A 27,714-nucleotide genomic window follows, 5' to 3' on the forward strand; every position below is an offset into this window, starting at 1 on the left:
AAGTGACTTTGAGCCAAAAGCACAAAGTGTTGAGTGGTAGCCTAATGCTAGTTGTGCAGTTGTGTGTGAGTTTGTCTCCTGCCAAGCCTCTGTTTGATGTGTTAATATACAATATCTAAATATGCAAGCTCAAATTTTTGATTGATAGTATACGGTACCTATTGCATGTGGATACAATACAACATTGTTTCACATCTCCTTGAGGGTCACACAAAAAATGGCAATAAAGTTCTTTAAAGGCATATGTTATGTTACACTCATAGATGCTCAAAATGTTGTCCGTGCATTTTAGAGCTATGTCTTAACCTAGTAGTACCTGGAGGTTATCAACCTAAAATAAGCTAGAACCTGAAAGAAATAATGAAACGTATCATAAAAGAAATGAGTAAGCACACATTTTCTTCATGATGTCATATGACCGTCAAATTTTCTGCTTTTTTAGCGACTACCTTGTATTTTGTTCTGCTTTTTTACAACTTTATATTTTTTTTGTTTATGTTAGATATAGGTACCAAATTATGATTCCTAGAATTATTTTTTCGAGAAGTTGTGCTTCTAGGCATTTATTATTTCAAAATAGGGCTCATGTTGCATCTGAAGGACACTATTTTCATTCACCATTTCCGATTTTGTATGCCAAGTCAAATGTTTCAAGCAATCAGAGTCGCAACTTTTCTGTATCGAATTTGAAAAATAACGTCTTCAACTTCTGGGGCGAGACAAAGGATGTCAATGTTAAACAGGAGGAAAATGTTTTCATTGATGTTTCAAACAATCAAACTGTTTCTGATCAGACATTGAATAGCAGTACATTGTCATCAAATGTTGATGACATTTCTTCAAATCAGATTCTACTTCCTGATGTAGATGGTGTTTCAAGCGAACTAAGTTCTGATATGTTGGAAAGTGTACCTGATGCTACAACTTTTGCTGATCTTGGATTAGGGGGATCTATATTGCCTCACAAATTACTGCAAGACATTTTTGAATATCTGAATACAACGGTGGGGTTAGAATGGATACCGGCCATTGCAATTGTGACTCTTGTAATACGGACTTTAGCACTGCCTTGTTATGTTAATATGAGACGATTTTCTGTACGGTCAAATAATCTTTTTCCTGAGTCATTCAAATTACAGCAAGCTATGCAAAAAGCTGCGGCAGAAAAAAATAAGTTTATAATGAAAAAGTGTCATATTGAATATCAGACATTTCTACAAAAAAATAATATTAACCCTCTAAAGCCTTTAATCATAAATATACCTAATATGATTTTCTTCTCTTCCATGTTTATTGGATTGCGTCAAATGTGTGAGGCTCATGTTCCGAGCCTTGTCAATGGTGGTATTCTCTGGTTTCAAAATTTGAGCATCTCTGATCCATATATGATTTTGCCTGTACTTTCATGCTTGTCAATGGCGGCCATAATAAGATCCGGAGCAGCAGCATCAGAATTAGGTCCGGCAGGAGAAATCAAAGGAATTCGTAAAATTCTCATGTGGACGCCTGTTATAGGATTACCCTTTCTGATTTACCAACCCTCAGCGATTTTTATATTCTGGATAACAAGTAATGTGTTTTCATATTTGCTTGTTCAATTGTTTTCTCGTAAAGCTGTGCAAAAATTTTTCAATATCCCTACTATGGTTAAACATGATTCAAGTGTTCAAAAACAATTGGAAAATTCAATGAACATTATAGAGAAATTTAAACAACTAAAAAAAGAACGACAAGAAGCAGAACAGTTGGTTAAAAAAGTTCAAAATTACAAAATAGAAATGGAACGATTGAAAGAAATAGAAAATAAAAGAAAAAAATGAGCAAATTATGAAGAATTTATTCTGAATCTATTATGAGAATGACGTGATCAGCATTTGAAACAATAATTTTGTTCAATAATGTGAAAACTAATTAATAACATCAACAATATTATGATGGGTAATAAATGACTAGGTGATGATGACTGATTTCGTCCCTTGCTTAGTTAGCTCTTGGGATTTCAGCACTCACAATTCTATACATTTGCAGTATCTTTTTAATCGCAGATCATACCGGTAATTAAAATGTATATTATGAATTTTGAAGAAATATTAGCATCTAGTGTATTTTTGATCGCCATGAAAACTTCTTCACTAGCGAAACTCGAAAAGCTAAATGAAATATGAAATTTTTCACAACTGAATATTGTCATTCATTCTTTGCCAAACCACTGAATTCGAGCAAACATTTCTTGGTTCAATATTATCTTGATTAAAAATGGCACAAGTGGTTGTCTCGAAAAATAAGTCTATAGTTGCAGTCCTCTGAATTCATTTTCTCAGTTTTTCCATCATTCGATAAATAATATTTACTCGTGGTACTAAATTGTTGCGTTTTTTCTCATTGCTTGATGATGCTTATTTGTCCAACTTATTTGTATGTAATCTTTTTTTAGGTATGCAAATTGAACAGTTAATTTTCTTACTCTTGCCATCAGTATTGTGGGGAGTAACCAATCCATTATTAAAACAAGGTAGTAGCGGAATTGAAAATGTACATTCAAGGAACAAGTTAAATGAAATTTTTTTTAAATTGCTATTTATCATTTCTCATTGGAAGTGTTTTCTCCCATTTCTCATCAACCAGTTGGGGTCCGTAGCGTACTTTTATGCACTGAAAACTATCGATATATCAATCGGTGTTCCTGTCGTTAATTCTCTCACTTTAGTCATTACAACGCTGACTGGAAGATTAGTAGCGGGAGAGAAGTATCAACCGAAGACAATTCTTGGAATGATTTTTATAATAACTGGCGTTTCTTTATGCATGTTGGATTCCATCAATTGACTTGAGAAATCAAAGCAATTGACGGAATAAAATTGAGATAATTGACAAAGTTATTATTAAAGACTGTCACTTGAAACAAAATATCTTATATTTGGTTTCTTTTCTGGTAGTTTTGAATTCCAATCGAAAACAAGATGAGCTTAAAGAATGCAATTAGCCAAATCAGAGTCAGTTCTGTCTTGAATCGAGATGTCAAACAATTTGGAAAAAAACATTTATTTGATGGTGATGATGACACGTGTTGGAATTCAGATCAAGGACTTCCACAGTGGATTAATTTAGCCTTTGAAGAACCTCAAACTTTGAGTGGCTTTTGCGTCTCTCTACAATTCCAGGGTGGGTTTTGTGGGAAAGATTGTATATTGGAAGCTTATAATGGAACATGCTTAGTAGAAAATATCCCATTTTATCCTAATGATATTAATTCCTTACAAAATTTTGAAATATCTTTTACTGAAAATCAATCGGTGTCCTCTTTAAAATTGATTTTTCAAAAAAGTACAGATTTTTTTGGTAGAATAATTGTTTACAAACTGGACTTGATAAAGTTGTGATATTGGGAAATTTTATTCTATAGAAAAATTACTCCTTAAACCCTAATATACATATCACTATTTAAATTGGTGGCTCCAATTCTTTTCTATATTACATTTCTTATTATTATGATTGGCAACTGTTTAGTTATAATTTTGTTAATTTGATTCGTAATGAGTCAGGATTGGCTAAAATAACTCATATTATTATTGCATTAGTCAATAGTTTTAACTATCTCGGGTATTTCATTGCTGCAAATATAAGTTATGCATTCCTATTCGTTCTTGCAGTACAAAATCATATGAGTTCATTCTGTGCCCGAGGGTCGTACATATCTATCATTTTCTGAATATTATGTCTGTCTGGCCTCCGCATTTTGTGCTATAATTGCATGCAGCGGCTCAGTTTATAGGATTATCTGTGTTATTTAAATGGGTCTAGGGGATTGTACTAGTCATGGTTAGGATGGAGATAAAATTAGTTGATTTTATTAGAGTGTATGTCTGTTTATCTTTTTCTCAATTTATACATGTCTTTTGTTGCTAAGGCCGAACATATCAGGCAGTTTTTGACTAGGTTACTTGTATATTTGTTCAATCAATTTTCAACGAAGGGTACTTGGGAAGTTATTAGTCTTTTTTTAACTTTACATTATTATAAATTACCATTTTGTAGAGTGTATTATCCTTTTTATAGTGAATCATACAAAATTCATTCGAATAGGTCCATGCTCACTTTATTCGAAACAATGTTTCATATAAAAAAGGTATTTTATTTCAAAGATGTAAAGTATGCTAGTATTATATACAGTTCATCCATAAAGTAGCCTACCGGTACATGGTGTATGGTACATTTGTTGAATTATTCAATATTGAACTCCTATGCTAGGGCTGCTGCTGCTTAATTAGACTTATGATCCTGCTGTGTTGTTTGCTGCTTTTATATGACTTGGAAAAATTTTGAAAATTTTTTTTTAAAGTTTAATCCTAAAAGTTTAGATTATTGAGATTTGAAAGTCAATTTTTTAAACATCATGGTTTTGCATTTTTTTCGGTCTAAAAACTTCAATACCACTGTTTCAGCGTTTCAGTCTATTATTTCAGCTATTATGGATTAGAAATTAATTTGACTTTATTGTTTGGAAGGTACAATCAACTGATAGTTTGTTAATAATAAGTTATTAATTAGTTTCAAAATCTGTCCTAAGATGGCAGGGCAGATGGTTGATGCAGAAGAACCAAAAAAAAAAGTTCACGACATAACTGATGGTAAGTGGCATTCATACTTTATCAGAAATAATGAGTTCTATTTTAAATATCTGATGCTCAGATTTTTGAAAAATTTCGGTAATTTACAAGGTTTTTCTAGGATTTGTGACAGTTTTTTTTAGTTGTTTTCTCATTTTATTGAATAATGCTATGTTTTTATATTTAGCAAACCTTACAGGTCATGGAGAGAAAGTCGGCCTTGAAAACTTCGAACTTTTGAAAGTGCTTGGCACTGGAGGTATGGGTTTTTGCTATCGTGAATAACTAATCCAGCAGTTCCCAACCGGGGGCCACAGAGCAGTTGGAGGGGGGGGGGGGCACAATGCTATTTGTTTTGCTTTCACTTTACAGGAAACTTATCATTCTTCCTAGTTTCATTGCTTGATAAGGTTATTTTACAGGGTGTTTTCACTTTGTTGAACATGATTTGTTTAATTATTATGGGATTCGGAATTTACCAATCGAAATAACACTCTAAATACCACTGGAATGATAAACAGGGGGCCATGAGTGCTTAAAGTTTCCAAAGGGGGTAAACCATAAAAGGTTTTGAACGGCTGAATTAATCATAAGTTTATATGGGGTTAATTTGAGTACTCTTCCATCATGCATTAATAATACACATATATGGATGTAACATGGAAACATATCAATAAATGATTATATCTGCTTTTGCCAAATTTGACCAAAGTTACATATGGATGACTGTAATTGGTAACTTTTTCAATTCATTTATTATTAGTTTTATTTATTTTTAACAAAGATATCCTCAGTTATTTGCAAAGAGTCAGAATGGTAGAGTAAATTTAGCTAACATCCTCAGATAGTACTTTTATATTCGTCCATGAGAAAAAGCTAAGCCAATAAGATGGCTTAATTGTATGGCCTCTCGTCCTAAGATAGTACTTTTATATTCACCCATGAAGAAAAGCTGAGCCAATAAGATGGCTTAATTGTACGGCCTCTCGTCCACTTTCAAGTTCATACCATTTGCCAACCACAACGAATGTCATTCATTTACAGCTTATGGAAAAGTATTTTTGGTGAGAAAAATTTGTGGTCATGATGCCGGAGTATTGTATGCAATGAAAGTGCTAAAAAAGGCAACAATTATTACAAAACCAAAGACTACAGAACATACTATGACAGAAAGACAGGTAATGTTAATACCAAAAGAAATCACATACCAGTAATTGATAATGAAGGAAAAATAACACAATTATTAGTCTTTAGTTTAGCCATTATGCCTCGCATTCCAGCCATACCTAGCTTGACTGTTGAGTTGACTAATTGGTCTTAAAGCCTTAATTAAAAGAAATTACACAGTACTCCAAACTGATGCATGGTGGTTGCTTACAGCTCTATACACCACCCTTGCTTGAGATGCACAAGTATATTTAAATGCTACCCAATTCTTGATCTGGCATGGCCATAGGTAAAGATAATTTCTGGATCGAGTATGATTACGAGTTCTTTAGAGACTAATTAATGATGAAATTTGCATATGTGCAGTCTTGCTATTTTTTAACGAATCCTATAATGAAACAATTTCAAGTTCTTGTTTAAATTTGTTTACATTATTAGTAGTTGCAATCATGTGTTCTAAATTTGCTTTCGAACTTCCGTTACTTAGAAAGAAATCAGGGCATGAATCAGAAATACATGATACTAGGTTTTGTATCAGAGTTTTAAAAGTATGGAATAGGTAATGTTTCAGATCATACTTTTTGAATTTATTGATGTTTTGAATCTCAAAACATTTTTAGTTACGGTATATATTTTCACTGCATTGGAGAGAGAGTCTTGTCAAAAAAAATCTCAGAAATTCTATATTTCTACATTTTGAAAGGCTTATAACTGCAGCCTCAGTTGTTCAATATATCAAAACTATGTAAAAATAAATCGAGCAGGTTTATGTTATGTTTTTGTCTTTTCAACAGGTAATACTATTTTGACTTTTATTCCCCCAGGTTTTGGAAGCGGTACGACAGTCACCTTTCCTTGTCACATTGCATTACGCTTTCCAGACAAACTCAAGACTTCATCTTATTCTGGGTATGTCAGTTGTTTATTTCATGTTATGGAGAAAGGGACGATTGTCTAGGCGTGAAACTTATTCTGAGTCTAATTTTATTATTTATGCTAGCTTGTTCTTTTTGTGGTTGGATATAAAAATGAAACTAATTTAAAGTCCAATTTTATTTCCTTCGCTAATTTTTTTTTTGTGAATCAAAAGAATGCAGTTATAACTAATTTTATGTTTATTATTTTGTTGAATTTCAATAATTTTTGCTTTCAAACTATAGGAGAGAATGTTTTATCTTCTGATTCTAAGTAGAGATATTCATAAATTTCGTTTAAAAAGGGATAAGTGATTGAAATGAAGGTATGCAACCGCTGCATTTTATAAGAATTACTAATTAAAAGGTAATCAAATTGCTTGTTCAGACTATTATTTTGATTAATCTTACACAAAAGCCGATTAAAAACATTTGAAAAAAGTCATTTGCCTATTTTTGTTTTCATCATGCTATACCTCAGTGGAGTAAAACAAATTTTTTATATGATATCAAATGAACTCGTAGGTAGCCTAAGTTCCGGTGAGTCACAATATCATGGTGGTAAGCACATGACTCAACAATTTATATATTTGATGGTAATAACATTATCAAATAAACAAATTCTACACCTATTTGAAAATGTTATTTACGGCACTAGTCCTAGCATAACGTACCATGCCTGATCAAGATTTAAACAAAACTATATATTGTTATATTATTATTTTGGTTATTTCCTAGCCTGAAGCTCTATATATTGAAACGGGTTTATTTAATGCAATTTCAATTTTGTTCTAAAAGAATTTAATCAAAAAAATTGTTTAAAATTCATATTCCTAAATTCCTAAAAGATATTTTCTGCATTGCAAATGCTCAAATCTTAATAATATAGACCAAAATATGTACCGGTAATACAAATGTACATTCTTAAGTTTTGTATTAAATTAGGTAAAAGGACTTCGAATGCCGCTGATTAAAATGAAAAACTGTTTTCTAAGATATAGTGAGACTGACTTCATAACAAGATTGTAACAGGATTAATAACACCATGTATATAAATGGTAATAACGAAAGTGATTAGTAATATAAATAGTTTGTTTATGCTAGAGTATTACCTTTGTTATTATCTTTTATGGATGCCCATTTTTGGTGTTCTAATGGTGTTATTTATATCCAAGAAAAGGTGTTTGTGATTGTCTTAGTGATAAAATCTCCTGGCACATTCCAGGGTGATGTAAAGAAGAAAATATTTTTTATTTTGATAGTATATTATTTCACCTCCTAATTATTTAATAACTCCAAGTTTGGTAGATTATTGATCATAGATAAATCTTTTAAAAAGGCATGCCTTCTATTTAAGATTCATTCTTGTTATACGAATAATAAACTTTGTTTTGAAAATTGTCTCTAACCCAAAGTTCATGCATTCTTTACATTCCTGGTTGGGCAAAAGTTTGACCCGATTGTCCCACCGTGAACTTTATCACAATGCCCTCTTTTTACCTCAATTTTAGATAATTTGGAATTATGAAATCTCACGTTTTTCCGGTCTGAAAATATGTGATTGATCTATTCAAATAGCATATTCTGTGGTTTAGTTCAAGTGACTTCAAAGCACAAAAGAGAATTGTCTAAAATGGATTAAAAATTATTTTACCTAGCTTTTAATTTTAACAAAGAATATTGGGGGAGTGGGCATTGTATATAGGCCATTTGTTTTATTTTAATCCCAGATTGGATTATTATGAGTTGTTATCGTATGTCTTGTCATGAATATTGGTAGTATTTTATGGAATTTGGATATGAAAAGATTTCGTCCACAGCTGAAGTCGTTATTTAAACCAGATCAAGCATGAAGTACCGTTAAATCAAAATATCATGCGATTTGAAACATTAATCAATAGTTTTCTACCTCGATAGTATTGTCTGAAGGTGTTTTCCGTATTACATGAATGGATATGACACTGTCGCACAAACATTGGTGGCATATTATTGCGTAATACTTGTCTAAAGCAAATGAAACATACTTGGGTAATCCCCAATAAACGGAAACCGGTTCATGTTTCCAGTATTATTCAATGTTGAATCCATTAGTGTCAAAACAATATACCATCTAACACAGATAACACATAATGATTCAATGTCTTATGAAAATGTTTTTGTTGCCTACTTGTGATGAGATCAGATACTGAAATAGGGTCAAGTGGGGTTGTTTAGCACGTAACCTTATATACTGGTGGAATTGCCAAATGTCAAGTGGAAATTTTTATTTGGAGCCATTACTCTAAACAAGGCTTTGTACAAGCCATTACTACCGTAATATAAAATGAGCTACTGTTGTTAGAAGAGTTGGAATCATTTCAATTTGGCATTTCCCACCTGATTTATTATACCCTATGTAAGATGGTGCGCATTGGGGATTTACCCAAGGTCTGTAACTTGCGAACTGTGACACTTTTATAGTTTGATTCAGCGCACTAATCATCAGAGTAAACTCATTACTCGGTAATCACAATTTTTTATTTAATTCCATCCTAAATTCCAAAAAATATATTTTGATCTAAAAAAAATCAATTTAATAAATAATTACCATCATCTGGCTATATTGCCTAATATAATTATATTATTCTTACTCATGATATAACCTAACTATTAATAACAAACTCTTCTTATCAATGCCTTGTTGACTGTTGTTGACTCAAGAAATACTTCCGTGCACCTGACAAGAGTCACTTCCGTTGTTCTAAATCTGGTATTTTTGTACAAAATATAAATAAGTAAAATTACAATCTGTCTTGTAGTCTAGAGATCAAATTTAGTGATTAAACAGGACATCCCATTTCCTGTCCTTTGTATTATGTTACTTAGTTTATTGCCATCTAAACTGGTATTTTATTTCAAAATTTCGAAGTATTATGTTTATTTGAAAATATAGGCAGACCTCCTTCATAAAGTTTCATTGTAAGATCTTTAATACCAGATTTTTTGTACAAAATTTGACTTTTATCACTCAGAAATTATGAATATTGTCAAATTTGGTAAAACATGTTCTATTTCAATCAGATTTCAGGTAATTTCATATGAAAGTATATTTTTGGTAACAAAAAATAATGAAGTTTCTTGTTACAATACCAAATAGTATTCCCACCAATTTCAGCCAGCTTATTAACATGATACATTGCGATTCTGTTACAATTTAATTTAGATTAAATAAATTTGCGGTCGGTCCGCTGAGTATACACAGACTTTTAGGGTCGAATTCTCGTCTTTTAGAATTTACAAAAGACTGGAAAAGTTATTAAGAACGCTATAGTTTCAATATAATCGCTATTTGTTTTTGTCAGGTGCCATGATTATATAGGTTGGTTAATTTCTAATTTTGAACCAAAAATAAAAATATAGTTAAATTTACTATTTATAGAAATAAAATAGCTAAATCAATTTATTTTTCAATTATAACAATTATGAACAGGATATGAATTGATAATCGTTAATTACTAACTAAAGTAAAAATGGCTTTGAATGCATTTCATGTAATGCTTGTAAACTCGATATTTAAATGGAATAACTGGTCAAATAATTATATCCTACAGGTAAATCTGCAATCAAGAGGGAATCTATTTATGAGTGTCTATTTATCGCTGATGTATTTGCATAATACTGCTTTTTCACTGTCCAAAATGCGCCATATAAAAAAACAAATTATTGTTGTCCTCGTGGCACAAGAGGTACATGTGCCGACGAATAATTGTGGTACGTTATTAATAACATTAATTCCATATTAATAGTTTTATTTCAAGAATTCTGATCAAAGAAATAACCTACTGTTATTATAGTATTATTTGGTCTGCTTTTTTGCAATGAAATCGTGATTAAGGCAAGTTTTCCCAAATATGTTGGTCATATTCAGACAAAGTAGCATGTTGTTAATATGAGGCATCCGTTTTCCCTCAAATCTGGTTTGCCAATATTGTTTAGATCAAATAAAAACTAATCATTAGATATTGCCTTTCTTGGCATTTTAAAAATCATCCGATTGTATATCATTTATAGAACAGCCATTCTTCTTCCTATAAGAATTCTTTGTGAACAAATGGGAGTTTTTTTATCCAATACATCTATTGGAAATCCTTAATTGCTAATTGGACAATAATAAATATTGAATAATAAGTAATTAAATAACTAATATACATCTAATAATAAAACCGGACTAATTTTTTTTATATAGCATACCTTCCATCTATAATATGTTTATAGATCAGATAATAACAAAAAACACATTGTTATTTACCGATGAATGTCCCGGAGTAAACTAAAATTACTTTATTTAATGACTTTGATGTGTTTTCTTCTTTGTATTCAAAAAATATTCAGCGTTTTAATAAGTAAACAAATAGCTCTCAAATCCCCCTGGTTTCTCACACGAAGCATTTTGAGATGACATTCCACACTTATTTATTACCATTCTCAATTATGAATCATAATTTTAATTCATTATTTAGTGCCAATAAAGAATATTTAAAAACCGCAAGTTTCTATTTTAGTGTTTATCTGATCCATGATATGTTTATCCTGTTATTAACTGTTCTTGGTTATCATGAGCCATGGCCCATAGTTGGGCATGTCTCAATAATAGTTTTGCATTTAATCATTAACAAAATGTCCAAATAAAGGGAACAAAATATTTTCACAATTATCTTTTTATATGTTCGGTTTATTGAATGTACTATTCTCCCTATTTGTAACTTTGAAATAGGCTTTTACCATGTCAATAAATTGAAATTGTTATGCTTGAATTTTAAATTATTTTCCATTTGAAGAATTATAATCCTTAGCAATTCAAGTCTTGCAATATAATAAAAAAACTCATTTAATTTCTGGAGAAAAAAGGCTATCACATGACTGTATAATTGAGACTTTCTTGCCTTTCCATCCTTGGCTAGTTACACAATTACATTTATTGTTCATTAATATCTAATTGAACTCTATACTTATTAGTTCAACTTCAAGGAAAAACTATTTCCATCAATCTCTTCAGAATTATTAGAGTATGAATTTAATAAGATGTACCGGTATATACAATAGAAAAATCATGAAAAATCATCCACGTTTTCCCTTCTTCATTCAGATTACGTGAACGGTGGAGAAATGTTCACACATCTCAATTTAAGGGAACATTTTACTGAACCTGAAGTGAAAATATTTATTGCAGAGATATTGCTTGCACTTGAACATTTGCATAAGGTAAGATTGTGACTTGGTTATACAAAGTAATTAGAAAATTTCTTTTTTTACTGATCAAATCGCAACATCTTGGGGTAAAGCCCCATGCACAGTACCTCAAACATGATCCAATAAATCGGGCTACCATGCAGAATTGGAATGACCCAAAACTTGATTGTTCTTATAGAAACAGGTCACAGACAGCCGATAAATAATTCTAAATCACATATAACAAATTTCCATTACACTTAACTGAATGCTAAAAACTAAAATTCCCAAAAAGTTGCCACGGATATTTTGATGCTTACCTACTGCAAATTTCAATGCAGTTGGTTCAATAAGTTTGAGAAAAACTATTTTCCAGACTTTTCAAAATCACTCATGGCTCCACTTTCCAATAAGTTATTTGTGTATAAATTTCATAGATGCTCTATTTGGTATGATTTTCAAAGAGTATTTTCTACTCTTTTCTCATTGATGATTTCAACTTATTTAATTTACTTTTTAGCTTGGTATTATATATCGTGATATAAAGCTCGAAAATATTCTGTTGGATAAAGATGGACATGTTGTTCTTACTGATTTTGGACTGAGTAAAGAAATTATACCAGAGGTAAGAAAACAGCATTTTAAAGACAGCACTGAAGAGACTTCTTATTCTTGCCTTTGCATTCTTTAATAATATGCTGGTATTGATAGCCTTTGTCCAGGGATTGTATCTTTCTAGTGCAGGGGTTCTCAAACCAGGGGTCGCGACCCCAATTTGGGTCGGAGTGATACATAGGTAGGGTCGCAACCAGGTCATGGGGTCGCTGAGGTATGCTAGAGGATGGATGTACAACTCATGTTAAATTTAGCAGTTTGTATCATGGCTTAATGTAAAACAGGCACATAGGCATCACTCTATGCTTTTGTTGAAAGTGTAGGTGTTTATTGTGACATCACTGTTGGGTTTTAGCTTATTTTACTTAATACCACCACATGACCAAACTCAAAAGTCCAGTGAAAGAAGCTCTAAAGTTTCATGAAAAATATATATATATTAACCTGGGGTCGCACTGGACACTTGAAAGTTGTCTTTGGGGTCGCACTGAAAAAAGCTTGGGAACCCCTGTTCTAGGTGTTTCACTTCTGTTTACATACTAGGCTTTGGATAATAATATATTTATGCGCAGAGCGCAGTATACTATCATAATTTCGGGAAGATGGAAATCTTATTGATTCGAAACTGCCTTATACCTACCCTGTTTAATTAAAATGATGAAAATGGGACTTGAAACACTGAATCTTTAATTTGTCATAGCAATATAGTTGAGCCATATACACTAACCGGTAGTTTTAGCCAATTCATTTTACCCTGCTTAAGGTGGTGTCACTGTAAATTTGACAAGACTAAGAGCATTAGTTACTGGGGCATAAATTTTGAAAATCATATTGAAGTGAAATAAATGACACTTAGGCAGAAGATCGTTCAGTGTCAAATTATTCATAAAAGATTTTTTGTACAAAATATACAAAAAGTCAATATACAAAAAGTGAGTTTCAGACTTGTTTATTCGCAAGTAATTTTTATAATCTGCTCAGGAATGAATAATCTTCTTGAATATTCCACTTATTTTGAACTTCAGTGTCTGCGGCATTATAATCCTTTTGTTAAAGTATTGCAGACAAATCCAGTGGTAAAATATGTGTTTTTGCAAATTTGGCGCATCGTATTTCTGATGAAGCCATACTATTTATATATGTATGAATGCCAGATTTTCACAGTGAATTTTGAAATCTGATGCCATGAATTTTAATGTTGACATACTGCAGATTAGTAGATAAATTTCATTTTTTTCTTATATTCTTTGTCAATATTTCCAAGTGTTCCAATGATTGACTGATCTTTTCTTCTTGCTACATATCTCTGAGTCGTTCTGTTTTCACTTCTAAATTTTTCGGCTTAATCTATTTTGATACAAACCAAGTAACATCTGAAATATCCTCAGCGGAAGGGAGAATTAATAGAGCTTCTTGGTCCAATTATAATTCGTGGTCTATCCGGATATCAGGTTATGTGGTTTATTATCTACCTCAATACGTGCATGATTGTTCAATCAGCTGGTGATAGGTGAATCAGTGGCTACCACTCTTTTGATAAAGGGCAATAAAGTGTGGCATTATTTTAATTAATGATCATCTTTCAGTAGATTCAAACTTTCTCCCATAGATCGTAATCAATGATGGGCATATACAGGGGAGTCAGACCAAGTGTAGACAAATATTTATTTTAATTAAAAAAAAAAAAACATTGTTTGAATCAAGACAGTTCAGACTATTTGTAAGAATTTAGTTTACCGTACTATGACATCTGTAGCGGCAGCGATTCAGGAACTGTTTGAATCGGGACAGTTCCCAAGTCAATAAAACGTTGGTCTACACTTGGTCTGTTCACCCCGTATTTATATGATATTTAAATTAATGGGTTTCATTTGTTTTGGGATACCCTGTATATCTTCAGCATTTAGTATTATGTACCAATGTTGTTGAGCAAAATCTATCATGAATATTGTTTACATTCATTGTTTTTAGGAAGAACGCGCTTACTCTTTCTGTGGGACAATCGAATACATGGCTCCTGAAGTTATTCGAAGTAGTGGAGCAGGTCACGATCATACTGTCGATTTTTGGAGTCTTGGCGTATTAACTTATGAGTTACTCACTGGTGCTTCACCTTTCACTGTAGAAGGAGAAAAGAATTCTCAAAGTGAAGTTTCAAAGTAGGTTGACTGAAATTGCTTGGAAAATTAAATGCTTATTGGGGTAATTGATATATGTTAAAATTATGGAAATACAACTGAAGCTCACAAATAGCTTGCAAAATCATGCAAACTAGCATGGAGGATTGCTGGACTCCTCGTCCTCGTAGGGGGGTTCACATAACCACTGGTCGGTTATGGCTAACTCCACCATCAAGTCCATGCTTCCCAAAACAAATAACTAACTAATCCCATACCCGACATAGAATGGTAACCGCATGTGAGGCCGTGGTTCGCCATATGGTTAAGCCATCTTATCGGTTTTTCTCTCCCCCGGGATAAATATGTAAATCCTATCCTAACCAATGGTCTTTCTGTGTGTAAAAGGGTCTGCGGCGTTGCAAAAATTCTAAGTATTTCTTATTTTGAATATGTGAATATGTCCCATTGCCTGATTTTGAATGCATTCAAAATTTCAGATATCTGATTCGATTTATACATCCCTAATCAAAAGTAGAAAATGTTGTACTTTGAGGAATGAGCACTTTCACGAATTTTATAAATTATTCATATTTAATCTAGGAGTGACGAAGGTGGCTTATTAATCAGAAACCAATTATGTTTGGTGAAATTACTTATTTTTTAAATCTTTTTTCATTTTCAGGAGAATATTGAGCAAAAATCCACCGGTACCAAGAAAGATATCTTCAAAAGCAAAAGATTTGATATACAGCTTATTGGAGAAAGATCCAAAAAAGAGATTAGGATCTAGAAATATACTGGATATCAAAAATCATCCTTTCTTTTCCGTAAGTTGATTGTCATTATGATAACTATGAAAAAATGTGTATCAAGTTAATTATAATTCGCTTGTTAGCAAAGAGTCTTTCAAAAATTTATTTAATTTGATTTTGTTGTACAATTTGTGTTTTGGTTTTCACTTTAAGTTAAGTTTACACAACGCCTACATTTCATATAGACTCAATTCATGAAGGACACAAATTTTAAGTAAAATTTTTAGATTTGTTACTAAGCCATTTATTGCAGTGGTGATTTATATACAGGTTGACCCCAAAACAACAGAAACCATTAATTTTCTAATTAAATATCCGAAAATGGGAAAAATTTATTTAGCACTTGAACATCTGTGAACATCTCATCAACATCTTATTCATATATAATCAAAAGTAGTTATTGGCATTTTTTAAATATAACATATTTATAGGCATGTCGCTATAAACAAGGCTCCACACCACTGCTAGATAAAGACCTAGTTAAGGAAAGGACTATAGTTTGGGAGCTGAATTCTGAATTGCATCTGCAGATTCTGCATTGCATAAGGCCTACCCAATTTATTTTACTGCGGGTGAAGTGTGAGGGTCATAGGACTTAAATCAGAAATTTCAAGCTCGGATGCCAACATAGTTAAGTCTAACCCCCTTCATCACTTTTTTTCTAGGGTCTTGACTGGGAAAAGCTTGCGAAGAGGGATATCCCTGCACCATTCAAACCACTGATAACCAATGATCTTGATACAAGTAATTTTGCTGATGAATTCACATTGATGACTCCTATGTACTCACCCGCACCTACTCCTGCAATAACACCTCGAACCTTCAAGGTACTTGCTATTCTTTATTTTTTTTGGGTGGGGGGGGGATAACATTGTGAAGTAAAATTTGTGATATGAGAATTTATAATAATTTGGAAAATTGGAGCTGTGTTTTACGTTTTAGCATTTGGGCTGATTTCTTGAGTTGAAAATGGAGTAATATTGTCAAATTTTTCATTGAGAGTGAATTGCGAGTTTTAGGGCTCAAATAATTTTGAACCATGCAATAGATTAGGTTTTAATTCAGAATTTAGATCTAAAATTTTTGTCAAGCCAAAGTTAGTTTTTTGTGTAAAAATCTGAAATGCAAGCAATCAATTATAAAATGACTCTGAAATTTAAAGTCACTCAAACTAACGATCTGTAATTTCAATTTTAATACTGTTAAAATTTGACAAATAATTTTGACACTGATATCTGTCAGAAATTGTTCTGTTGATATGTCAGGGGTATGCAACCTGCAGCCCACGGGCCAAATGCAGCCTGCGCAACCAGTTTTAAATTTGAAAAAATCTAGTATGTGCGAGTAATTCTAATTTCTTCACGTTGCAAAGCCTATATCTGAGCTTGTGCAAAGCCACAACTAATGTCATAAGATCAATAATCAAATTTTTGTGCCTGCTACTACTAGAAAGCCTATGTTAAATGAAGATGTGGCCCACGGTTTCACCCAGTTATTTGTATCTGGCCCTCCTGTATTACAGGTTGCATACCCATGATGTATGTAGCCAAATGGAAGAACATTTATGCTCTGAGATCCATTATGTCAATTGACAATGTTATAGGTACAAGGTTATGTTTGCCAATCTAAATTTACATTTGCTCTTAGTGAATTTACTCAGGAAGCAATTTCTATGACCTAACATGGCAATGAGATAAAGCCCACCTATTCACTATATGCCCATGTTTGGTTTCTTAATATTTTTTAGTAGATTTTTTTTGAATTAATGTAAACATTTCATTATTGACAAGCAATATCCGGTATATTGAAAGATTCTTATTCCTTGTTACGATCGCCAAATGGTGCTTTCTGCAGAATTGAAAGTTTTTTCATTTCGTCCTTAGGGAATATCTGATATATTATGTATTAATTTCACTTCAAATATTACCCAGGATTCCCTACACTAGTATTTGCATACTATCGGAAAATTGTAATTTCAAATCATCTTTTTTTTTTCAAAAAAGGCTCAGATTTATTTAAGATTATTTTAATACTTAAATATAAGTTATAAAATAAATTTCAATTCTAAAAAGTCATAAATAGGGCAATCTTGTTTTTTTTTCAAATTATTCACAATCGACTTGTTATTTTGAAATTCCATGCTTTTCCGGACCATATTAGTTTCAGTGTTAATGTTAAATAGTTTCCGCAGACCTTATATTTTTACTGAAAACTCGTAACTTCACTCAGAGATGAGTCTCCTTCATTACTGTGTGAGTGCGCTTGGACCTTGCTCTGAGAATTTTCTTCAAGAAATAATAAAACAAAGTTGCTTTATTGTGATACAAGACTAAACTACTGTCATATGTCAAATTTACGAGTGCATGGAAACTCTATATGACAGGGGTCGGCAAACTTTTGTCGCACGCGGGCCAAAATTAAGGGTTGCAAGTCATTGGCGGGCCGCACATATTTTTAGAAAGTTGAAAACCAAATGGATGATACTTTTTATAATAAAAATCAAGCAGTGATACATCTCTCGAATATGGATTTAATTCCTCGTTGCATCTCAAAAAATTCCATTTGAATATTTTTGGCGACATGAACTTTATTGCGTTTTGTTGCCACTTGTGAATTATATACTTCTTGTTAGGTTATATCATAATTTAGTCTGCACAATAAATTTTGTTACGTAAAGAATATAATCGTCAAAGCAGCTGTTTTGTTACTATAATTCAGTGAGGCGTAGTGGCCCGGATTATATTACTCCGGCCTGATCCGTCCCGCGGGCCGTAGTTTGTCGACCCTTGCTATATGACATAACGTAGAAGATTGATTTAATAACCAATTCTTTGAACATTATTTATTGGGATTGTCGGAATTTGATGAAAATGTAATACATCTATATTTTCAGGGTTATTCTTTTATGGCACCATCTGTGATCTTCGGAAAACAAAACGCCCTCAATGGAGACATGGCGGCTCTTATGCAGCCCCCGAAGAAGGCGTGTCGTCCAACAACCAATCAGCTTGCTTCCATGCTAGGAGAATCCGAATTTTTCAAAATGTTTTCAATCGACCTTTCCGAAAAACCTCTCGGTGACGGAAGCTTCTCTATATGTAGGCGTTGTACTGAGAGGTCTACTGGTAGAGATTATGCTGTGAAAATCGTCAGCAGAAGGTAAGCTTATGGTTGCAATTCTGTTAACAATGTGTAACTGGGATAAGAGGATTTTTTTCTATACTTATTCTTGGGAAAGGAACGATGATAAGGCTTAATCATGTGATGTGGTCTGTTATTGGATTAATTAACCAGTTATTTGTTTCAGATGCGCGGACCTAATGAAAAATTATTCATCATTTTCTTCTTATTCAGTAATTTTATCATTTTACCCTAAATATTTTGTATTCTGGAACATTTTAAAACCTTCCTATTTTGTTATAGAATACATGATACATGATGTGATATGATATGCTGAATTTCACTGACTAGCATTATTGTTACATTGCAAGTGGCCCAGTTTTACTATTATACCAATGAGTTTTGAAATTGATTGGACACAAAGTGGACCTTTTGGTTGTTCTACCAAAACGTTATTGTACCAAAACTCGGCATCGTTTCATTTTTGAGTTTATTGATAAAATTCTTCATCTGAAATTCTTAGGTGGGATGTAAGATCACAACAAGAATTACAAGCGTTAGACTTATGTCAGGGACATGACAATATTGTGAAACTACACAGTGTTCATTATGACAAAGTATGTTCTTTTTATCCTATGTTTATAATAATATTATACCAGTATGCAAAGACATTTTAATCCTGGATTCAACCGTAATATAGCCAATCATTCAGTCAATAGTTTTTTACAATCATAGTTGAACAACTGTTTTTAATTGCAGTTACTACGAATTATTTGATTTATTAAATCACTGGGGATGGCATTTATGATATCTGGATGGCCAGGAATAACCGAAACCAAATCTTCAAACATCGAATATTGCATAATTTACCCAAAATTATGTCCAGCTAGGAACATGCATAAATTTCTTTTGTGATAAATGGAATAAAATTTTACATTACTAAGATTGAATAATGCATGAGATTTTATTAATTTTTTCTATTTTCCACAGTTATTGAAGCTGTCGATAGTTTATTGTAACCAATTTAGTTATTAATAATATTGTGCAATTTGGAATGTAACAACCTATTTGCAATTGCACCAACTTCTTTACTTCAGAAATAATTTGAATTCAATAACATCTTTTTGGTATTATTATATTAGTCCTTTATTTATTATTCAGCTTCACTGTTACATTGTTCTTGAGTTGTTGGATGGAGGGGAATTACTTGCAATGATCAGACAGAGAGGATATTTTACAGAATCGGAAGCAAGTTTAATTCTTCGTCAAGTTGCTTCTGCTGTTGCTCACATGCATTCTAAGGATGTTGTTCATAGGGACCTAAAACCCGAGGTATATATTTCAGTGTAGTGTAAACTTGAGTCATTTATCTGACTTGAGTTGGACTCGAATCACTATTTGACGAAAAACTAACAGTGACTCAGGTCATGTGGGTCATCAAAGTGGAATTGCTTGGACTCGCACTCAATCAAACGCCAGTGAGACTTAATATTTATGTGATTGACTCAAATGACACTTGACTATTGACTCGGGCTTCAGTGACTTCTGCTTGATGGCGGACTATAGTGACGGAAAAGTGGTCGGCCGACCTTGTAGGGGTCGCTTGTAAGTCTTGCCCACACCCTTCCGATTATATTTCATGATTTTTGTTTGTTCGTTTATTCTTACTGCAATGTGTACTTATATGTAATGAAATAATCGGAAATTATCTATATATCCCCAAATTTGTATAATCGTCTTTATTAATAGAAGAATTCAAATATTTAAAATAACAGTATTTTGTTTGAGAATATGCTCTTTCTGATTTTAATTTTTTTTTTTACAAAATTTGACAGTAATCATGACTTTGTTGCATAGTATATGTACGGTATTTAGATTATCAGGATTGAAAATTATGTTTTACATACATTTTTATATTAGCCATTCTGTGGATCACTAATTTATGTATTAGACCGCTGAAACTCATGAAAGACAAAAACGTTTAAGTTAAGTGCGTAACAAAATCATGAAAGCTCATAACTTATTTTAGCATGGAAATTACGGTAACGCCAATCGACTTCCGACAGATCGGTTCACCTCAAAGGCATTTCCTGTAAAATAGACTGGCCTCATGAAGCTTTCAGTTTGTAAACAATGTGCTGAAACATATTCTTCATTTCTGTTACCTTTTTGTATGGCAAATTCCAATGTTTTTTATATCTTGTGACCAAGGGCAAGCCTATGTGCAAGGTTATTGCAAATACGCAGCACCTTCAAAATGGGCATTTCACATGAGGTACTTTTTTTAGAACATTGTGTTTACAACTTGCGATGACTCAAATGGAAATAATTCATCTAATACTCACAGAAGACTGAGAAGAACCAGCAGTAGCATCAATACTAATATGCAAGTATGTCATTATTTATTCAATGTTTGGATGTCACGTGTATCTAACTACTTGTCCTCTAATAATAATAATAAATCAAGAAGACTAGACGAATAATCAAATAAACTAGAGGTCTCCAAACTTTTTAAATTCGCATCACATCGGAAAGAAAGTATTCAATTTTATTATGGTTGAATTACGTCAAGAAGTTTTATAATATATACCTACTTATTCAATCAATAAGATATGTGAGCTTTTTTTGTTTATAAACAATCATAACGTGACTGACTGAGATGTGATATGATAATGTTTTGACCTAATTGTGAAGCTAACTGCTTATCATTGCACTGATTTGTTAGTCCGGCAATCTTAACTCATGGTGGCCCAGTGGTTGAGTGGTATTGCATGTTTAAATCTGCCTACTCCCTCACCCAGAGTGTAATAAATTGAGTAAGCAATGCCAAACCTGAGTGATTCTGGTATTTCCAAACTATAGTAGCTCCTTACCCAGCACTAGTTGCTTGTTCCGAGTGAAAGTTATATAAATATAAGGTTTGTCTCACTGCCAAATTCCATAGGGTGTGATTCATTTTCTCTCGGGATAAAAATATAATAAGATAAGCTTATTCAAATACTAAACAACAGCTCTCGTGGCCCCTTGATGTCAGGTTCGTCTTAACGAACCCAACTACCTATTAACTTCTCAATCAACTGGCTTCTGGTGAGGCTATCGCCATGTTGTCAAAGACATGGTGGAGGTAGCATTCAGTTATAGACAATGTGGAGTGAAATATATGATAGTTGATCATTTCAAATAGAGGGATTGAATTGAGACTGATGTTATAACCATGCAATGGTTATGTGAAGCACTCCTTGCACATTCACACATAATTTCAGATTACTATTATGGAAAGAACACCAGTTGAAATAAGCAAAAGCAACTATTTTTCCCAAATTAAAAAAGTTACATCTTCACAGGTCAAAGTGGTGGATTTTGGTTTTGCAAGAGTCAGACAGAATTGTCCTAATAATCAAGGTGGAAGTAGTATGCAACCATTGACCACTCCAGTTTTTACATTACAATATGCAGCACCTGAAATACTCGATATGACGTTACATCAATCTCCAACTGGAGGGTACGATGAATCATGTGATCTGTGGAGTTTGGGAGTCATTTTGGTGAGTTGAAAGCAAATACTTTAAATGTGAATATTGCTCTACTTCAATTTTGTGAGTGCATACCTGTTTATTTCAAAAAGAAAGTTTTGAACTCTTTGTTGAGGAGGTAATGAATTCAGAATTCCAAAAATTGTTTATCCCTTTTGAACAATTTGAGTTGATCTTCAATTTTTGGAACTCCTGGTGTGTGTGCCAGGTTAGGGTTGGGCCATAATTTTATTCCAATTTTTCTTACTTTAGTTCTATTACGATCCGGGAACTGTCTGTATTAGCCAAGTGAATATACCCCCTGACCATCGGTTTCAGTCCCTTTACACAACTTGATGTGAAGTAGGCGAACAAAATTAGTTACCTCCATATTGGTACACACATTTTGGAGCGCCCAATTTTTAATAGCATTACTAACAAAAACCACCTTTCATAATTTTTGATTTTCACATATCTGTTGATATTCATATAGTGCTCAATTTCAACAATAAAATTTGCCTATTGTTTAAAATAACTTGAAAATATGAATCTGCTCTCATAATGCATGATACTATCTTTATTACAGTATGCCATGCTGTCAGGCGAGATTCCATTCATGAATCAAGGAAAGAATCTATGTGCTGCAGAAATAATGTCAAGTATACAGAAAGGAGAATTTTCATTTCATGGTGATGCCTGGCAGAATATATCCATTGAAGCGAAAGATCTTGTTAAAGGTGATGTGCATTTCATGTACAGTATATGCATTTCAATGGTTTTCTTCATCTTTATTTATATATATTTTGAGCTGATGCTTATAGCCAGGGCGTAGGCAGGGGGTTGAGGCTCGGAACTGTGGGATGTAAAAAAAGGCTTTTTTCTGTATCATTCATAGCAGATTATCGTAGCTTGAAATGCTTTTTAGACACTTAAGACTCATGAAAACCCATGTTATCTGATCTCGCTGGTTAATATGGTGTAACTTAGCAATTAGAAATTCCAGAACTCCCATTTGAAAATTCCTCCAGAAGTGTGTTTTCCAATATGAACTAGTTTTGTTCGCCTACTTTACATCAAGTTGTATAAAGGGACTGGAACCTATGGGCAGGGGGTATATTCACTTGGCTAACACAGACAGTCCCCGCACTCGTAATAGAACTAAAATAAGGAAAATCGGAATAAAATTATGGCCTAACCCTAACCTGGTACACACACTAAAGGAGTACCCAAAAAAGTCGCTTGAGAAAGGGAAAAAATACTAGGCTGTGAGTTCAAAAATATTAAAGCAGCGCATAATCTCTTATGATGTAATTAATTTTACCTAACATTACTTTCAGGTTTGTTAACTGTCAATCCAACAGAAAGGTTAAAAATAAGCGATGTTTTGAAATCATCTTGGATATCGGGATCAAGCACCCCGAATACCCCATTACTCAGCCCAGGTGCAATACCTGGAAGTCCGCGATCGCAAAACTCATTTGCTGTCACATTCAAAACTCTAAATCGTGTTGCAAGAAAAGGTTTCCAGCTTTCGGAAGTCAATAACGCTCCGTTAGCGAAAAGAAGAAAAAAGAAACGCAAACACAGTGGAAGTACAGAAACGAGAAGTAGCTCAGATGAGAGTAGTATTTCACACTCTAGTGGTGCTGGAGAATCGGCAAGCACAACTTCATCATTGGTGATGATCAAGGAGGATTCTTCGCAAAGCAACATCCCTTCTACTTCATCTTCCTCCTCATGCTCCTCAACGGAAGATAACAACTCAATGAGGTCTTCTTATGTAACTGATACTCTAACGCCAGAAATCAGTGCCTCAAGGGATAATTCTGTAATTAAGACATCGGTTACCCATGATTCGTCTCTTTCGAAGCGTCCTCGTATATCTTCTTCATCTCAAGATGTTGTTTACGTAAAAACAATCCAAACTCCACAAGATGTCAGTATTGTCAGTAACGAAGTCATACTTCCTTGCGAAAACAGTAACAATTCACCCCCTATATTTGATCTGAATAATAACAACACCCTACCCATCAGTAAAGATCACTGTGAAACCCCTGAGAGGTCATCACCCATTAACATCATTTCTCCGTCCCAGTTTCTTAATGTTCCAACAATAACTGTGCAGGAAAATAAACAGGAGGAGAATCCTGGTGTCGTAACTCCTTCAGATTCGGGGTACCAGAGTATCAGGTTAGGTATAAGTCTCAGTAGCACGGAGGGTAGCCCACCTTTTTCTGTTATTGATAATCCTAGTAATTTGACTGGAATAAAAACTCAAAATGTAACTTCAAATACCAGGTAGTAGGTTAAGAAGGCCTGAATTCCAATATATGTGTGAAATGAACTGCCCAGATGGCGGAGTTGTTAGGTGTATATTCTTTATAAAAAATGTTATAGGATTTTTTTCTGTCTTTTAGCTTAAATACTGCTTATTATTGATGAGATGACATATTTAATGGGGGTCGGATTCATGATTTTGGACTAATTTAAAATTGTATCTCTTGAGCTACTCTGGAATACCATAAATATTTTGCCAAGTTGGGGACTGTTCAGTGTTCACTCATAATACCTTTGTGGCAGAATTTCAATTTACTGCCAAATTTGTGTTTGAGTGTGGACTATTAAATCAATATGATGTGCTTGTCAAATTTTTATGGTCGTTTTCTGTAAGACACTCATCTGCTATGATAGCGCTGCAATGTAATCATTCCAATGTTATTATTAACTGTTGCATCAGTACTAGTAGAATAATTAGTATTCTTAAAACACTGAATCTTATGCTTCTATTTTCTTATTCTAATTAGAGGCGTATCCAGGGGAATCCCCCACCCCCCTTTGAATGTGAAAAATAAGAATATTTCTGTATCATACATAGCAATTTTCGTAGCTTGCGACGCTTTTTAGACCTTCAAAGACTCCTTATTTCCTGTGGGGTTGAAGTGAACCCTCTCTATCCTTTACTCTTGAATCTACAGATCGAGAATGTTTCCCTAAAAATTTTTGGTATTTGAATATCCCTACATGTACTTTTTATCATGAAGTTGTGCCGAGTGACCTTCCCAATGCAAATTTGATTAGAATTTTCATATATATCCCAGAAGAGTTGACAACTTAACAATATGGTATATTATGACTTCTCATCCAGTTCTTAACAATCCTATCAAAAAGCCCAAATGATGTTGTAGTTGCTATAACTGTGCTTCATCGGCACGGTCCATCTATGCCCATGCTTGGTAAAGAATATTTTGCAACTTGCTATGTCAATCTGGTAGTGTCTAACATGCACCCCTATGCACTTAGTTATTGCGCTTTATTGGCTTTGATTTTATTATTCTTTTAATTATTGTTTTGAATTTAAATAATGTACATATATATTATATGCCCTAGTGTTTAATTTTTTTGTACTATTTTTCTGTGGAAAGATGTTTTCTGTAAGTTTAATTCTGTACGCCCAGTTTATTTATGGGCCATATTGTACTGCTTATTTGCCTGATTAAAAAGATTGCATTCAGAAAACAATCTAATTTTATGGCATGACATATGCTAGTTTTTCCTCGCGCATTATGCTATGAATTAACATAATAGATTGCATCTAGTAATTAATTATACCTCCTTCTATTAAAGTACACGCGGAACAGAATTTTAACATATTTTTTAGATGTTAGTTTTAACATCTTCATTTATTGGTACTGGTTGATAAGTGCAAAATCGTTATTAAAACTAAAAACTGGCCTGAAAATATATAAAAATGTTGTAAGAATTTACACTATCAAGATGACTGGTTGATTAGAATACTTGCACTTAATTTATGGTCGAGTCACGATATATTATATCAAATTAAAACTAGACTCATATTTATGATACAGATTAATGATTTAATTATCTCAGAATGATAAGACAGGGTCAAGAATGCTAAATTGTGCATGAACCTGAGAATACTGAGATTTCCATTCAATATGAGTTTCGTTTTTATCAAGGGTTGTCTTGCAAAGAAGTTAATTTCAAATAAATATATCTGTATTTGAGAATTCACAGTGCAAATGGTAAAGTTGAGAAATAAACATTGGCTTTCAACATCTTGATTATTTAAACAGAACTTCGCATAACACTGGTATTAAATATGCAAAAAACATCGATTTTTTAACTGGCTTTCATAGGCATCCTAAGTATAAAAAATATCCTGAAATGGGAAATAAAAATTGTTTATTGTGTTTACATTTATCACCAAGGTGATTTTTTCATTCAATTGTTAGTTTCTGTAATAAATCCCCTTTGTTATAAAGCAATGTAAGGTGTTAAACTTTCGTTATTTACTATTGTTATTTACTATTGTTATTGTTTCATTCTTCTCCAGTTGGAAGAATACATTATCACGGCCACACGTAGGATAGCAATGAAGTGCACTGTCGCCCGAGTTATACTTTATATATTTGGATAAAGTCATTCAAGTATAAGTTAATTTGTATCTGGCCGGATGTGATCCTTGCATATATTTTCACTCAATAATGGTTTATCGAATAAAAACAGTTCATTTAATTCGCTTTTTATTCAGCCTATGCTTGGTGAATAGAAATGTAATCCCGATACTAAGCAACTTAGTAAATATATCATGTTGTAAAATTACACTATATTTTTCTCTCTTGTAGACGAGAACTCTTATTGTTTTTGTTTTTTTAATACTCCACCATCGTTATTTTTTGATTTGCTTTGTGACGTATTGCCATTAAAACAAATTTTCAATCCAGCATTTCACTTGTTACGTCACTGATTTTATGGGTTATGATCAGTAAAAGTTTACGGCAATTCACGGGCGTGTTGTGGTCAAGCCTCATAGACAACTCTACTGTACTGGATGGATTATAGTGTCAAGTGGGTGAAATTTATATTTGCGAAAAGCTTTCATGCGAAAGTTTGTTGCGTCACACAGGGCTACGATGGGAATTGTGAGGTACATGTGTAGAAGACAGGTTATGCATGGTCAGGTCGTGTATTATCCGCTTGGTTTGTTCCAAGAAATGTTGTCTGAAGGCGCTTAGTTAGGGTAAATATGTCGTTTCTTTTAGATTTACAGGTTTGTTTCCGTATTCCCGTGGAAGTTATTGAAACGCTTGGCAAGAAGATTCACCAAGCGTTAGAAATACGCGTGCTTCCTCGCGTATATTTGTCCCGTAAAAGGTCGAATTCGGTTGGTTATGTGCGAGATGATTGCTAGACACCCCGTCGTCGTGGAGTAGGATGATTAACGGTGACGGTTTACCCTACCATCAAGTCCATGCATATCAAATAACTATGTAAGTATTCACATTACCCGGAAAGCAATGGTCACCGGACGAGAACCAGTGGTTCTTATCAACACTTAAGACTAGATAGCGATCGGAGACCGCCGACTTATCGATCTGCGGTTTCGATTTCTTCGCTCTGACTCAATAGCGACACCATCAATAACTCGCTAATTATACGACATAATTCATCCAAAATCAACAGGCAACTTTGAAAAGTGAAGCAAACGTGCTAAATAGGCGAAAATTGGAACATGACATGAAAATTTTCGAAACGGTAAGGTAACCTGGAGCAGTTGAATTTAGTCTGATGTCAGTCGTCAACAGCGCGCCCCACATTCAAAAATTTCGGTACAGGCC

At 33.2% G+C, this 27,714-nt stretch overlaps 3 protein-coding genes across 3 annotated transcripts; all 3 read left to right on the forward strand.

The window, feature by feature from the left end:
* The first annotated feature begins 471 nt into the window (after positions 1-471).
* LOC144424337 (mitochondrial inner membrane protein OXA1L-like) lies at positions 472-2,434 on the forward strand. The gene has a single exon (XM_078113532.1). It carries the CDS (start codon positions 519-521, stop codon positions 1,818-1,820), a length of 1,302 nt encoding a protein of 433 aa, XP_077969658.1. The 5' UTR covers positions 472-518; the 3' UTR covers positions 1,821-2,434.
* Positions 2,435-2,821: 387 nt separating this feature from the next.
* On the forward strand, positions 2,822-4,505 carry LOC120331791 (nuclear receptor 2C2-associated protein-like). The gene has a single exon (XM_039398943.2). The coding sequence runs from the start codon at positions 2,961-2,963 to the stop codon at positions 3,378-3,380; it is 420 nt and encodes a 139-aa protein (XP_039254877.2). The 5' UTR covers positions 2,822-2,960; the 3' UTR covers positions 3,381-4,505.
* Positions 4,489-26,882, forward strand: LOC120331789 (ribosomal protein S6 kinase alpha-5-like). The gene is made up of 16 exons (XM_039398940.2): positions 4,489-4,628; positions 4,795-4,866; positions 5,652-5,785; positions 6,599-6,683; positions 11,814-11,929; positions 12,417-12,521; positions 14,483-14,670; positions 15,314-15,458; positions 16,109-16,270; positions 18,337-18,602; positions 19,087-19,180; positions 19,725-19,895; positions 20,852-20,953; positions 21,908-22,108; positions 22,662-22,812; positions 23,413-26,882. Exons 1-16 carry the CDS (start codon positions 4,568-4,570, stop codon positions 24,375-24,377), a joined length of 3,018 nt encoding a protein of 1,005 aa, XP_039254874.2. The 5' UTR covers positions 4,489-4,567; the 3' UTR covers positions 24,378-26,882.
* The last annotated feature ends 832 nt before the right edge of the window (positions 26,883-27,714 follow it).

The sequence above is a fragment of the Styela clava genome, chromosome 6 (genome assembly GCF_964204865.1).
Source record: "Styela clava chromosome 6, kaStyClav1.hap1.2, whole genome shotgun sequence".
In the NCBI taxonomy this organism is placed as follows: Eukaryota; Metazoa; Chordata; class Ascidiacea; order Stolidobranchia; family Styelidae; genus Styela; species Styela clava.

Excerpts from the sequence above, each read along its gene's own strand:
- LOC120331791 (XM_039398943.2), top strand. The coding sequence starts at position 2,961 with ATGAGCTTAAAGAATGCAATTAGCCAAATCAGAGTCAGTTCTGTCTTG.
- LOC120331789 (XM_039398940.2), top strand. The coding sequence starts at position 4,568 with ATGGCAGGGCAGATGGTTGATGCAGAAGAACCAAAAAAAAAAGTTCAC. Across the intron at positions 6,684-11,813 it reads AAGACTTCATCTTATTCTGG|ATTACGTGAACGGTGGAGAA; the intron begins GTATGTCAGTTG and ends TTCTTCATTCAG. Across the intron at positions 18,603-19,086 it reads GTGAAAATCGTCAGCAGAAG|GTGGGATGTAAGATCACAAC; the intron begins GTAAGCTTATGG and ends TGAAATTCTTAG.
- LOC144424337 (XM_078113532.1), top strand. The coding sequence starts at position 519 with ATGATTCCTAGAATTATTTTTTCGAGAAGTTGTGCTTCTAGGCATTTA.